General features: G+C 45.2%; 1 protein-coding gene across 8 annotated transcripts; it reads left to right on the top strand.

Annotated features, from left to right (window-relative positions):
- Positions 1-153: 153 nt before the first annotated feature.
- STOML3 (stomatin like 3) lies at positions 154-14,431 on the top strand. 8 transcript variants are annotated; one of them, XM_063391993.1, is made up of 8 exons: positions 154-641; positions 2,795-2,989; positions 5,692-5,795; positions 6,419-6,491; positions 10,140-10,222; positions 11,917-12,120; positions 13,111-13,245; positions 13,643-14,431. In XM_063391993.1, the coding sequence occupies exons 2-8, from the start codon at positions 2,938-2,940 to the stop codon at positions 13,841-13,843; spliced, it is 852 nt and encodes a 283-aa protein (XP_063248063.1). In that variant the 5' UTR covers positions 154-641; positions 2,795-2,937; the 3' UTR covers positions 13,844-14,431. The 8 variants fall into 8 exon arrangements, 7 of the variants coding, with proteins under 7 accessions (XP_063248063.1, XP_063248061.1, XP_063248062.1 ...); XM_063391991.1 differs by having other exon boundaries at positions 13,042-13,245; XR_010079641.1 differs by lacking the exons at positions 10,140-10,222; positions 11,917-12,120; positions 13,111-13,245; positions 13,643-14,431 and adding exons at positions 7,916-8,715; positions 9,213-9,933.
- The last annotated feature ends 852 nt before the right edge of the window (positions 14,432-15,283 follow it).

Raw genomic sequence — 15,283 nt, 5'->3', positions numbered from 1 at the left:
CCGGGACTGTGTTTGCAAACAAGTTTCAATGTGTCTTTCACGTGCTTGTATTGTTGCAGCTCCAATGAATAGGAGAGAAACAGAGTCATTTTCTGTCCTTTTCCTGTGGTTTGCAAATGGGTGTTGGGAGGTTGCCTGGGCCCGAAAGGAAACTTGCCATGGTATGAATGTTCTGACTTCCTTGCGAGAATTGCCTTCCCTTCTGTACTGATGGAGGAGAAATAGCTTTGACTCTCTCCCGTATTTACTCCAGTGGCCAAAGCGGGGCCTTCTGTCATCTCCATATCTTCAGCTGTTGAAAGCTGATGCCATTTTCATGAGGAGGAGTAGCAATATGGGGATGTTTCTACAAGCAAAAGGACAGTACTGTTAAGCTGCTCTGTCCTGTCTCCTTAATTTTGACCTGAGGAAAAGGAATGCTGAGCCTGAAGCAAGAAGGCAGAACTCAGGAGAAGACTAAGCTGAGAAATCTATAGGGACCAGCCAAAGCCTAGTGGGCCTAGGATGGTCAGAAGAAGTCAAATCTACAACTGTGTTTGCAAATCTCATGTGGGAACTGCCTGATAATTCTTCTTTGTACTTTGGGGATTGGCACTGTTTACAAATGGCTGTGGATTAAGTCTCTTCAACTGGATGATGAGGTAAGTGGGAGAAAGTGGACATTGTAGAGACATTGTAAAGGACTGATGCCATTTGTAAATGTAGCAGTTGGTGCAGAGGAATGTTGGAGAATGGTGTGTTTACAGGTAAGAATCTGATCATGCCTCATCTGAGCTGTCGTGCTGCTTTGGGAATAGAAGCTGAAGGCTTTAGCTGTATCACAGATATAAAACTCTGCAGAAGTAGCTGAGCTGTGAGCAGCCCTAACCACAGTCATCTGATGTTGCTTCTAAGGCAGTAAGTTCTGCTGAAGCAGCTTTGAGCTCAGTCTTTGTGGCTGTGCCCTGTGTCACAGGAGTGACAACACCAGGCTGTTCAGCACCAGTGAACTTGCAGCTTGTAAACTGCTTTGCCCCAGAGCTCTTGTTTGTTTTAATCTCTGAGTATTCTGTAGTACTCTGGAGCATGAGTTATCCACATGCCCCAGTAGAGCCCCAAGGAGAAAGTGTTAATGTTGCACTGACTTTGATTTCAAAACTTTGAAAAGAGAATAAAAGTGCAGCTTAAGTTAATATGAAAAAACCTAATATTGTGATGTTCCTGAACACAAACAAAAACCACCATCTGCTTTACTCACCTATCTTTACAGTCACCTCAGGGAGCTGTCAATAAACAGGGAGCAATTATGTCTGTTAACTTTTAGTATGTGTTGCTCGTTTATCTGATGGTATGAACAGCTTTTTAAACTGTGGCATTCAAATGGTTCAGAATTCAGCTATTTTCACTAATTTTGGTTTTGTTCTAGAATGAAAACAAATTTGTTGGGATAGCTTTGCACATTATGTTTTTGCTTCTGAAATAATTAAACCATGTTTCTCATGTCACTATTCACACATGCTACCCTGCTAGTAAGCATCTGTCCTAAAGGGGTGTGATCATACAGCTCAGTGTTTAGAAGTCAAATAATGAAGAAAATGCTACAGATGACCTAAAACTAATATTGTCACATCTTTGCGAGCATACTGCAATAAGCATGTCAATCCTGGTTTTTCCAGCTGTATCTATGGCTTTCAGTGGGATTTAAAATATCAGTTCAGAGGTTTAGTTTCGTCTCTGTGAGACTGAAAAAGGATTCTCTAGGGAACAATCAGTTTTGAATGACCCATCTGAGGCCAGGGTGATTACTGGCAGGGAGAAAGTCTTCGGTGAAATGAAGCTGGAGCCAGATCTTCACAGATATTCTAGATAACAGATGCCCACAAAAAAACAGCCCTGTAATTAATGCAGCTCATAAATTACATACGAAAAAACACCTCTCATATTTTATTCAAATAACAAGCAACAGCCTTGTCCTTTGAGAGGGTTGCCCTCTGCTGCTAGAGCCTTGAGAAATGGCTTAGTCTGAAATGCTGTGCTTACTTTGATTGTCAAAATATTTTGTGAAAAATGCTCTTACTTGGGGGGACAGTTTTAAGGCTTGGGAGCTGAAATGCTTCTGCTGTAATTTTGAGGTTATCCAGCTCAACAGGGCCTGTACTGATGTGGTAAGCTATTCTACACTGTTTGGAGACCTCACCTGGAGTTTTGTATATCTATTATGAGATCTGAGCAGTTGCTGAGCCCCAAAACAGCAGAGGAGCAGCATGTGATCTCTGCCTTCTGGCTTTATAGCATCTTGAGTCCAAACCTTAACCCAGCACTGCCAAATCCACCACTAAACTGCATCCTTAAGTGCACTTCTACATGTTCTTTGAATGCCACCTGGGTAGTATGTTCCAGTGTGTGGCAACTCTTTTGGTGAAGTAAGTTTTTCCCCATATTTAATCTAAGCCTTCCCTGGCACAGCTTGAGGTCATTTATTCTTATACTGTTGCTAGTTTCTTGATCGAACAGACCAATCCTCACTTTGCTACATCTTCCTTTCAGGCAGGTGTAGAGAGCATTAAGATCTCCCCTGAGCCTCATTTTCTTCAGTATATACCTCAGCTGCTCCTCACAGGACTTTATCTTCTTGTCTTGTTTGTGGGTTTTTTAATCTCTGGTAATGGATTCATAGGAATTATTTCCAGTTTGTATTTTGTGGGGTCTAAGACCAGCTGGGCCGAGTGCACCCCAGGCAGAGGACAGCCACAGAATGCCATCCAGTTACATCAGACACAAGACTTGGTGTTTGTAAACATCCTCTCCTCACCAGGGTAACTAACTCCCTGAAGACTCGTACACGGGATTCCTCATTCTCTCATCCTGCCTCCCTCTTCAGCATTTTGCACGAGCCCTGCAGTTTCAAGGTACACTGCTGTCTCATCTGTGAGGGGATCAGAGCTTCCCTGCGAGGGGATGTATCCCCAGAGGGAAAGACCCAAGGAAATGAACACCGAACATCTAATTGGTAAGCCTTGTTTTGTGTGCGCGAGTGGGATTTTTCTCAATAATATTAAAAAGAAACAGAACTAACCAAACAACAAAAAAGTATATTTGATCTACATTTGATGTCTGACATAGACTGGAGATAAAAATTCAGAATCTGCCACTGTGAGTGACAGAGTAAGTTGCCTCATGCTGTTCTGCTAGGATGCATCAGCATGTGCCTTCTGCCAGCATGATCCCACGGATAAAAAAGACTGATTCAGCTACTGATACACTTCTGTATCGAGGGATGGGCTGGAGAGAGGAAAATAGGATCTAGTTAGGGAAGACTGAAGAATTTTTCAGCCCCTTGCAGAAAGCAGGAAGGTACAAGGTGGTTAAAGAGGCTGAGTCTTTTTGTTGCTGTAGGAGACTTGGGAGATTTTTACTCCCATTTTTTCCACTTGCTTTCCAAGTGTGAAACCCACATCATGAGTTTGTTTACTGAGTTTGTTTATGATGTACCCTAATGAGTGTATCAAGAAAAAAATGAAGTGAATCTTATTCCAGTACCCTGGAGCTTTTTCTCAACTGCTGAGTGATGAGCTCTGACATTTTGTTGTGCATTGCAGCTCCTGGTTTGCTCTGGACTAAAGAGTCAAGTGAGCTTTTTGGTGGTATATATAATCCATGTATTGGGTGTATATTATAATCCATATGTAGGGATGGCAAACCCAGATCAATGATGCATGGGATTGTGACTGGTTCTTCATTATGGATTTTTTCTAGAGTCTTTCATTTGTTGTGTGGTTAAATGGTTTGAAACTTTGGGGTAATCAGAGAAGTGGTGGTTTGGGGGAGCTAGGAGTTTCATTCAAAGGCATATTTTCATGTTCTACTTCACTAATTGTAACGTACATTATTAGCTGGCATCAGGATCTCTAGGACAGTTCTTGTGGAGAGGATTCAATTGTACTGTGTCAAGTTTTAGATGCATGTTTTTTGCCCATGGTGATTTGGGGTGGTATCTTGATCCCTAACTCTTCTCAGCTGCCTGAGTATCAATCTGCGGAGTGCTGCCATTTTTTCCCATCTATTCCCCCTGTCTGTGGATTGTCTCATTCCCCCCAGGCATCTTCACAGTGGGCTCAGGTGGATGATGGTAGATGATGCTATAACTCAAAATTGCTTTTGAGAAGGTTCTTCTTTTGAGAAGGTTCTTTATAACCAAATTTGTTACTGGAGAAAAATCTTCAGACATTTTCTATAAGCTGGTCTATTATGTGAAATTAAGAGAGAGAGAAAAAATGTTGAGTTCTGCTAAACAAAACATCCCTTCATGATTAATTTGCTCAGATTTCAGATTAAGAATTATGATTTATGCTTATTTCGTGACTGTCCTTGATCTCTTTCCACTGATTAAAAGATACTTGACTGCTTGCACTTTATATACCTGTTGTAGCCTGACACACCACTAGTGTAATGTGAAATACACTGTGTAGAGAACAGATAGCAGTGAAAGGGTTAAAGATTTTCACACGAAATACTAATAATCCTGGTTTTATACACATGGCCTTAAGGTTTGCACAGTAATTTGCTTAGGGAAGCTCCTCAAATCAGTTTTACCACTGACTGCAGAGTGCCTGATGATACCTCATAAAACAACCAGGGATTTAAAATCGCTGGTTTTTGGGAAGGGTGAAGAGGAAATCCGGGCTCCCGGTGCCCCAGTTCTATGCCCAGTTCCCGGGGAGACCTGAACCCGGGCCTTTCTGAATGCAGATGTGTTTACATGTGAGTAATTCACCCTGCATCAGGGGCCTCAGAAGCAGGATGGGCGAAGCTGCGAGCAGCAGAGGGTTGGCTGTAACACCCCGGTGTGCAGGCACCACTGCCAGCAGGCACAGCCCAGCCATGCACAGGGACCCGGCAGGGGCAGGGGGGCTGCAGGAGGGCTGTGCTCTGTATCCTCCTTCCCCGGGGTTGCTGGCAATGTTCTGACAAACTTGTCACTCCCGCTCTGCCAGCTTGTGCCTTACAGATCAGGGAGCCTCATGCTGTTTTCTCTTTATCATTTCTGTCTGCGTGTGAGTTTTATTTGGTAACAGAAATTTCCGGTGCTGCCCTATGCCTTTGAATTAACTTACCTTACTACAGCCTTCCCTTCAGGCACTAAAATAATGAAATTAGTTTTATATTTTTTTATTTCATTAGAATGAAATTTTGGGATGAGACGACCTGAACTCACTGAGGCAACTGCTAAAAATGCATGGGCATGCATTTTGACAAGCACTAATTTTGAAGCTTATGGTCCAGTGGATGGACTGGTTCATGAATATTCCTCAAAATGATCATCTAAAGAAAGCAGGAGTTCCCCTCATTTACCTCATCACATGTCTCACACAAACTAAACCCTTTGTCCCACCTGAGAGTTTCATATTCATGGTTACTCCACCCAGTCATTTATTTCTCCTTCACAGCTCCCAGCTTTGCTAATATCTTTAATTTTCCTCTTTTCTTCCTGTTGCAAAATGTGTTTTCTGAACCTTTTTAAACTTTCTGTGTAGAAAGGCCATAAAGTTTAATGTTTGTTTAGGTTTTTTATGGCATTCTTTGAGCAATGGGAGGGAGGGAGTGAGTTTCTGTGAACTTTGTGGTCCCATATGATTGCACTGGGCTAGATGTACGTCCCTGGGATAACTCCTCAATTTTGCTTTCATTTCTCTTCTTCCTTATATTTTTTAGCTGACAGGCGGGAAGGAATTGGTGTCTGTGGCTGGATCCTAGTTTCCCTTTCATTCCTCCTGGTGCTTATCACCTTTCCTATTTCCATCTGGGCATGTATCAAGGTAAGCTAGCAGGATCTGAGGTACATGAAGAATGCTCTATTATCATTGCCATTACTTTTTTACTGATTTAGTTAAGACAAGGCACCTAACATTCATGTTTTGGGAATCATAAGGGTTTGCAGCAAAGATGTGGTCTAGAAACATGATCCACACAGGTTCTTTCACAAATGCTCTGTGTTGCCACAGCTTCCTCACTTAATTTCTTCCAGTCTCAACATTCATCATCAGTTAAATTTCCAGTTAAACATCAGTTGAATGCCAGGTCATCAGTAGTTGTGATGCACGAAGTAAAGTAGTTTAGATTATCTGAGGTGAGAGCCCCTTTGCCTACCTATAACTCTTCTGAGTGTGCTGATGTTGAGAGAGTTCTAGGCTGTCCTTTTTAGATCACTGTTAATTCTTTCACGTGTGATCTGTTTTGTAACCTGTTTCCAAGGACAGGGGCTGAGTTCTTCCAGCAAATCATGATTCTAGTAGAAGATGTGAAGAAAGCGATTTGCAGCTTTGTTGCTTCCTATATTATTTGTCCTTTCTTCACATTTAATACGGATGCCAGAGATTAAAGGACCAGGGAGTGAGAATAGAATTAGTTGTAAAAGTCTAAATTTAAAATATTTTCCTAGGTTGTCAGAGAATATGAACGTGCTGTTGTGTTCCGTCTGGGACGTATACTGTCTAAGAAAGCAAAGGGACCAGGTGAGTACGTGCAGTTTTACTCCATTAAAAATCCTCCGGCTTTGTTTATGTTATTACAATGAGCTCAGAACACACAGAGAATTGCAGAGGTTCCATGAAATCCTTCTTCAAAGCATAGAGGGGAATGAGAAGATTCCCTCTACTGCAGACTGTTTACTTTTCTGAAGAGAAGATACAGCCACCCTCCTGTCATAGCACAGATGTTTGAGTACCAGGTATGACTTTGCTGCTGAGTAATTTGGACAACAGAAGGATGAATTCATGCTGCAGACACTCTCAGTGGAATGCAGGGAGGTTTAAATGCAGTGTTCAGGTCTGCCACGGTCACACCTCACTTCCAACACAGCTTGTTGCTGCCAGCTCTTTAGCTGTCCTCTGCTCTGAAAATGGCAAATGTGTCAGGGCAGGGACACTCAGCAGCTAGACTGAGTCTGTTACAGTCCCTTAGGACCAGCTTAAAAATCAAAACCCCAACCCAGCTACATGAGGAGTTTGTGGTGGTGCGGTTAGCACCCCTGGGCAATGAAATGGGCAAACTGGAAGTTAAAGTAACAGGAAAAAGTCCTTTTCAGGTACTGTCCTTCCTCTTGAATAGTAGTCATGTGGTCCAAAGAGCAGCTAGGCCTGGTACAGGGCTCTTCTGTGTGGCTCTGGGCACCAAAGCATGGTGCTGAGATTACAATTGAAGATTAGATGTTTTATCCAATCTCCCTCTCCAATGATGGACTGTGGGGACTCCTTCACAGGATTTGTCACATCTTGGGACAATATTCCTCATGTGGTGCAGGAATCTGGACTTGGGTGATGCCTTTCCTGAGGACACATACTGAGTCATACAGGGTTTGTGATTTAAAAAGGGAAGATTAAAGGCATGGAAAGAATTTTTGACAAAAGTCTCATGGCAGACTTCAGACAAGAGTTTCAAGCTTCTCATTTCCAGACTAGAGTCCTACCTAGGTCATTAAGCTCTTATAAGCTCACGTTATTTCTCTGCACTTCTCTCTGTTATTTGAAAATGCAAAACATCACTGCTGTCATGTCTTGTAAGCAGAAAGAACAGCTGCGGTGACAAGGCAGGGTGTTATTCCCCATCCTGTGGGTGTTTCCATCCGTTTATTTTCTCTGGGATACCTGGATCTGTGCGATGGTGGGTTTTTGATAAGTTATGGTTTGCTCCTGTTACCACAGTCCCGGTGTCTGGTTTGCCCCAGTTATTCCCCTCTGCTGTCCCTTTCTCCCCCTCTCCTGACCCTGCCCTGTGTTACCCTGGGGCCAATCACCTACCCGCCCCACCCCTCTGCCCCTCCCCGGTTTAAAAGTCAAGGCGCGAGAGAATTTCGCTTTCTCTCCTGTGCCATCTTTGAAGAATAATCCTCTGAGAGAGCCTTCTCCAATTCCTGGTTCCGAGCCCCGTCACTGTACAGGCCCCCGCCGCAGGGACAGCCTGTCCTGCGCCGTCCCTGGCACTGCGGGCATTCCGCGAGCGGAACTCCCGGCACCAGGGCCGGAGTTCTGGGCTAGCTGGGTCCCATCGGCCCCCCGGACACAGCTGGCGCCCACCCGTGGGGCGGCAGGAGCCCAAACGGAAGGACTGAGCCTTGGAAAACCGAGAGGCCGCGGCGCCGGGACAGCGCCGGGACAGCGCCAGCCGGCCACGTGCGCGAGGGCCGCTGCGCGCGCCGCCCCGCCCCGCCGCGAGAGAGACCGCGTGCCGAGCCCGCGCCAGCGCCGCACGTGCTGCCCGCGCCCGCCCGACTGCCGCGTGCTGCCCGCGCCGCCCGAGGCACACCGGCCGCCTGCCGCCGCTGGCCGCCGCAGCCCGCGGCAGCGAGGATCGTACGGTTTGTGGAACGCCAGCAGCCCCTGCCCAGCCAGCCCGCTTTTTGGAAGCGGCGGGCCGACAGGGAAAGGAGAGGCGGCCCTTCAGCACCCATATCCCTTCAGCATCGCTCCAGGCTTCGGAGACCTCCTTGCAGCCCTTTTTCTGTCCCCCCAGGCCCGTCAGTTCGGTGAGTGCCCAGCTGCGCGGCGGGCGGGGTGCGGGTGCTCTCCCCGGGGCAGGGGGCGCGCCGGGCGCACGGGGCGGACGAGCCATGCGGATGACGAGCCATGCGGATGACGAGCCATGCGGATGACGAGCCATGCGGATGATGAGCCATGCGGATGAGCCATGCGGTGCCAGGGGGCCGCGGGGTCGGCTGTGTGCCCCGGACGGGATCCCTGGGTACTCTTTTCCTTTGTTTTTGTCCTTTTACTGCAGGGAGGGGAGGATTGGGTGTTGTGAAAGGCAGATGTGGGTGCTCTCCTGACTTCACAACACCGAGAAGCGTACTTCCAAATGGGAGAAATCCTAGTGGGAGGAAAAATGGGGGTTTCACAGGTTTTGTTAAAGAGACTTGTCCAATGGTTGTTTCTCCATTTCCCACAGATGGATTTGAAAGATATTAGAACTGGGGGGGTTTGGGACGTAGTAGGGATTGAATTGACGGAGCTGACCACAACTAAGGGAGATTCTTCTTAGATACATTCTGTTCTTTATTTGGGTAAATTAAGTTGGTGGTCAGAAAACAAGAAAGAGAGAAAGGGAAACTGGAGAAACAGCCATTGCGGCCATCCACAGCTACACCCAAATCCCCTGATCCAGAGTTGTTAGCAGATTCTTCTGCTGAATTTTAAATGTTACTTTCTTACTTATACACATATGTTTCATTTTCTTTTAAGGACCTCCTCCCGACCTCCAAGATGATGCCAGAACTCCTGTGTTTTCTGTTGCTTCTGACTCAGTCAGTAGTACAGGGACATGAGTGTGAGGACTCTCGAGGAATGCACTGCCTCAGTCTATCCGGCAAAATCCAGGGCATCCACAAGTCCATCCAGGAAATGAAAGGCATGATGGAGGAGATCAAGCGAGGAGCAGGAGACTGGCTGGAGAACGTCTTTAAAGACCGGGGGTTGCCAGGGGGAATGTCATCATTTGTAAAGGATGTCTTACTGGCTGTTTTGGTTGTCATTTTAATTTACATAGCCTTTAGGAATGTAAAAAGAGTCCTAACTAAGTGTACTAAAAAGAAACCAGCCCCTTCCAATGTTGCTGGGACTGCTGTCACAGAGAGATGGTGGAAGAGGACACAAACAGCAGTTTAAGGAGTTAGTCTTCGCCCTCCTTTCATTCAAAATTTAACAGGAAAGAGTGAGCTGTGGTGGTGGGTTCTTGATAAGTTATAGTTTGTTCCTGTTACCACAGTCCCGGTGTCTGGTTTGCCCCAGTTATTCCCCTCTCCTGTCCCTTTGTCCCCCTCTCCTGACCCTGCCCTGTGTTACCCTGGGGCCAATCACCTACCCGCCCCACCCCTCTTACCCCTGTTTAAAAGTTAAGCGCGGGACCCCTCACTCTCTCCTGTACCATCTTTGAAGAATAAACACCTGAGAGAGCCTTCTCCAATTCCTGGTTCCGAGCCCCGTCACTGTACAGGCCCCCGCCGCAGGGACAGCCTGTCCTGCGCCGTCCCTGGCACTGAGGGCATTCCGCGAGCGGAACTCCCGGCACCAGGGCTGGAGTTCTGGGCTAGCTGGGTCCCACCGGCCCCCCGGTGACAGATCTGGACTTCAGTTTCAGAGGTGTTTCATCTAATTATTTTTATTTTTCAGGAATGGTCCTTGTACTTCCATGTATAGATATGTTTATCACGGTTGATCTTAGGACAGTTACCTGTAAGATTCCTCCACAAGAGGTAACTCCTCTAGCGGCCATCTAAGTCAGGAACAAAGATGCATCAGATTTGTGGCACAATCAAAAATAATGTGCATGATTTGTAATTTTGCTCTGCTGAGCTACCATATGGAATTTAGCTTTCTTGCTGTATATTCTGGATTTTAAGATGCTTACAAAACATCTTTTTGCCCAAAGAAGTTATGGGTGCCCAATCCCTGGAAGTGTTCAAGGCTGGGTTGGAAGGGGCTCTGAGCAACCTGGTCTGGGGGAAGGTGTGCCTGCCCATGGGAGAGGGGTTGGAACTGAGTGATTTTTAAATCCCTTCCAACTCAAACCATTCTATGATTCTTCTAATGAAAATCTGCAGATGTATCATTGCAGGTCAAGCTGGTGTTCGGAAGTGTGATTTCAAAAATAAGGGAAGGGAGTTAGAAGTGTGAATGAGAGACAGGGAGAACAAGAGGGGGAGCAGGCTACAAAATTCCCAGATGTAAATTGATGTCCTAATGAAATTGGATCTGACATGGAGCTCACCATTCAAAAGAGCCTTCTACATGTGTCTGAAAAGGCAAATTATCCATGGGTAACAAATCCCATTAAATTAACAGGAATTAGCAGACAACCTTCCACAAAACTCAGGTCCCAGCAGAAATTGATGGAGGAAGCAAGATACATCCAAGCAGGATATATCTTCAGGCATTTTGTTGGTGAATTTTGACTGAAAAATTTAATCTGAAGAATCAGATGTTGAGCAATCCTGTTCTGATCAAGTTTTGGTTCTATGTGACCTCAGCTCCATGACAGAACAATTATTCTGCTTAGAGTTGGCACTGCTGTCCCCTTCCTCAAAGAGCAGAGAGAGAAGAGGCAGCTCCAAGACCCTTTGGGTCCCCAGAATTTCCTACTGTGTTCCCCAGGAGATGTTTTTTGGAGGGCTACTATCTTTCTGTAAACTGAAAAAACCTTTTCTCAGAGTACAGTGTGCAGGAGTGTGTGGTGTGAAATAAAAAATGGCTCCCCCAAAATGTGAGCCTGGAAGGAAGATGATTGCAGAACTTGTGTTGTGTAAGGCTTAGTAGCTTTTGGCCAGGCTTCTGTAGCAGTTGGCAGGGTTTTTGTGAAGCATTCCCTTGCAGGCAAAAGATGCTGGGGAGGGAAGTGATAGTGGAGCATCATCAGTTCTCCACTGAGGCCAGCTGCCTTCTGAGGCACAGGGAGCTTGGCTGATAAAAGATGACAACTCTTCTATGAATGCTTACATATTTCTTTCAGTTTCTTCTTAAATTTTTTTGCACTGTTTTTGTTTTAATTTGTTGATGTTTCTTACAAATACATTGTTTAGGGGAAGTAGCACAGCTCTTCCAAGTTGCATGAAGTGTGTAAACTCATTAATGGAACTTTCTACAAGAAAGGAAGAGGATAGCCATTATTTATTATTGCAAAAGAAATTAATTCAAATTTTGAGATTCACTTACTATTGAAGCAGTTATTTTGAGGGTGTGTAAAGTGTTTTTCCCCATTTTAAACTTTGTTGATGCTGGACAGCTCTCTTGAAGTAATTTCTTGGGGGAATGACAAATCAAAAGAAATTCTTAGTTTCTTTGAATTACCAGTGCCTTTTACTAACTAAGGGTTAAAAAAAAATATTCCCTTTTCTAGGCAAAGGATGTGTTGTTGGATCTTTCTGTGACTGTGTGCACATCTCAAATGCAGATTCTCACGAGAGATGCTGTTACAGCCCAGGTGGATGGGGTGGTGAGCTACAGGATCCACAGCGCTCTCAGTGCTGTTGCCAGCGTCACTGATGTCCACTCTGCGACCTTGCTTCTGGCACAGACAACCCTGAGAAATGTGCTGGGTACACAGAGCTTGGCTCAGCTGCTGGCATGTCGTGAGGAGATTGCACACAGTGTCCAGGTAAATCTGGCACTCAGAATTCACAAGCATGGAGATGTCTTCTGGGGAGTAGCAAATTAGGAATAATCTCTCTTTTTTTCTTCAACAAGAAAAACGAAAGCTTACTTTATGTTTTTTTTCTTTTTTTTCAATTATACATCTCTTTGCTTACAGTCAGAAAGAGTTATTCTAAAGGTATATTTCCAGGCTCTTGTAGAAGAGTTATTCTATCAAAAAGCAATTAAAATTCTGAAATTATCAGTGGCTTAAAAATCAGCTTAGCCCTTACACAGAGATAGCTGCAAACATGGAGAAAGAGGTCTGCTTGTGGGAAGCTCTGTCTTGAGCAGACCCTTGATTGAGACAAGACTTTTATCTCCTGTCATTACAACTAAGAGTACAACATGGAGCTGTTGAATGCTTTAAAATGCCATCTGGTTCCTTTTTTGATTTGGCAGCCAAGGAGGTAGAGTAGAGGAAAAATCCAACATCTCATTTACTGATTTCAGTCAGAGACAAGGCATAGTCAGACCAAAGAGAGACTACCCTGTGCAGCCAGGAGGGTGGCCGCAGGCAGAGACAGGGTCATGGTGGTGGTGTGGATTGCAGGAGTGCCCATGAGCCGGAGCACAGATGAGTTTGCCAGTGCTGCAGGGCTGCCCTGTGTCTCACCCGTAGTGTACTTTTACCGTGTTGGCCTGTTTAAGGAAGTTGCTGTAGTATTTCTTTGTAAAAGGGAGAAGCTTAGTAGGTGCCCACCTAAGGAAAGGATGGGGATCATAATTTAGGAGGCAGGAGAGAAGCCACGCAGGAGACACTGGTGTTGACCAGCAAGTGTTTCATGAGGCTGTGGTGCCCACAGTGCACACACCGTGCTGGGTGCTGGTGCCCCTGGAGTGTCCCTCTTTCTGCTGAGCAGGTTTGCCCTGTCCTTCTGTCCAGGCAGGGTACACCACATGGCTTTCTCTCTGCCAGCACTGTGCTCTTCCTGGCATGTTATTTGTCCCCAAGGCTACTCTCGACAGTGCCACAGAGCAGTGGGGAGTCAGAGTGGCCCGTGTAGAGATCAAAGACATCCGGATCCCCATGGCCATGCAGAGGGCAATGGCAGCTGAGGCAGAGGCTGCTCGAGAGACAAAAGCTAAGGTGAGATTCATGACAATGTCCACTTCCAGGCTTTAATTTCCTTGTCATAGAACCACAGAATTGTTTAGGATGAACAAGACCTCTCAAAGTCCAACCAAATCCATCACCAAGTGCAACCCTTAAACCCAGCACTGCTGAGTCTACCACTAAATGATGTCCCTAAGACCACATCTACATACCCTTTAAATGACCACCAGGGTTAGTGACTCCAACACTTCCCTGGGCAACTTCTAATTTTTTCCTAATATCCAATGTGAACCTCTCCTGACAAAGGCCATTTCCTCTTGTCCCATTGTTCCAGGAATCCAAGCTAGTTTTTTTTCTCCTCATTATAAAGCTGGATTTTCACCACTGTGGGCAGCGTTTCCATGCCATTTCCATCTCTGTTCCTGTGCAGGTTGTGGCAGCTGAAGGAGAAATGAATGCCTCCAGAGCTCTCCAGAAGGCCTCCATGGTGCTGGCCGAGTCTCCGGCAGCTCTGCCGCTGCGTTACCTGCAAGCGTTTACAGCTGTGGCAGCACAGAATAATTCCACCATTGTCTTCCCTCTCCCTATAAATATGTTTGGGAGTTTGGGGCAGAAAAGTACAGGGGGATAGAGACTGTTCTAGGCTAGCTCCTAGGCCAGAGATATTCAAAGGTTTTCCTAAGAAGCAAGAGGGTCTCAACTGCAGAGCTGAAGTAGAAGCATGTTTGGATCCTCTGTCCCCAAGACAAGAATAAAAGAAGTTTAATAATCACACACAGCTTCCACGCTGAGACTGTATTTGCAAAGTTCAGACTCTTAAGCTGTTCCAGCTTAGACTCACCTGCAAATACAATGGAAGAAAATATGTGAAATGTACCTTAGACCTAATAAAAAATTTTAATGATGCTTTCACCACCCTTTGCAGAGTCTTGAGTGTTGTAATTATTTGATGATTTGTCTGGTAGGCAAGAACCTCTGAGCTGTTGATGTACTCCACACAGCAGAAGGGTCAGACATTGGTATTTAACTCAAGCCCTGTGGAGTGGAAAGAAAGGATTTGGCTCTTAACCTTAGAGGTATTCTTTCACAAATATTGGCAGAATTACTAGATAATGGATATGTCAGTGGAACAGCCTATTCTTTAGCTTATATTAATAGAAATTAGTACTTGCTTCACTGACCTCAACTGTATTTTGCCATATCACTGACATTTATATAAGCTGTGTAATAAAGTAAAGAGAACGTATGACCAGGCATTACAATCACATTTCATAAATGTGAAAGCTGGGGCAAACCTCAACGTCCTCTGTCAATTCAAGCGTCTGTTTTGCACCTTCAGTAGGTTTCTTATCTTCCTGCATGTATGTCATGAAGCAGTCCTGCAGGTTTTCCTGAGATGAGCCTTCCCTACCCTCCATCCATGCAATGCTTGGCAGCTGAGAGGAAGATGCTGCTCATATCCAGGTTCAGCTGATGCTAAATTTGAGTTTGCAGTCTTCAGAGATAGGTGTTCACAGTTCAGGCATGCAGCAATGAACTGTATTCTGTGAATCTGAATTTTTTTGTGATGGAGCTGTTTTGGTAGCTGCTGCTGCAATGTGATGTCTTGGCCACATTAGCATCACTGTTGCCCTTTCTATCAGTAGAGTGATTTGACTCCAAATTAACCACCTCAGCATGGATCTACTAATTATCATATTGACAGAGGCCTTTCTTATTTTTACTGCAGGGTAGCACAAGCAGTCCAGGTGGCAAATGTTTGTGCTCAGTAGCTGCACATGTTTGTGCACATGTTTGTGCAAATGTTTGTGTATGAGGAGCAATGTGAGCATCTGAGGATGGTGACTTACCCAGTTCTTCTCTGCTTCAGACATGACTGCCAAATGGCATTTTGTTGGCAAGCTAAAGAAGCAAAACCTGTAGTTGAAAGTCATCTGCTTATCAGTGTTACATTTTACAGTGTAAACATTTTCTGCAGACTTTTTCTTATCCTAAGAAAATTTTGAGTTAAACTCTAGAAAAAGAAAAGCTTGAAAGACATGTGGCTACAGAGTACAATTAAAAGCAATTC

Source organism: Prinia subflava, chromosome 3 (assembly GCF_021018805.1).
Source record: "Prinia subflava isolate CZ2003 ecotype Zambia chromosome 3, Cam_Psub_1.2, whole genome shotgun sequence".
In the NCBI taxonomy this organism is placed as follows: Eukaryota; Metazoa; Chordata; class Aves; order Passeriformes; family Cisticolidae; genus Prinia; species Prinia subflava.
This window is presented reverse-complemented; position numbering and strand designations above follow the sequence as displayed.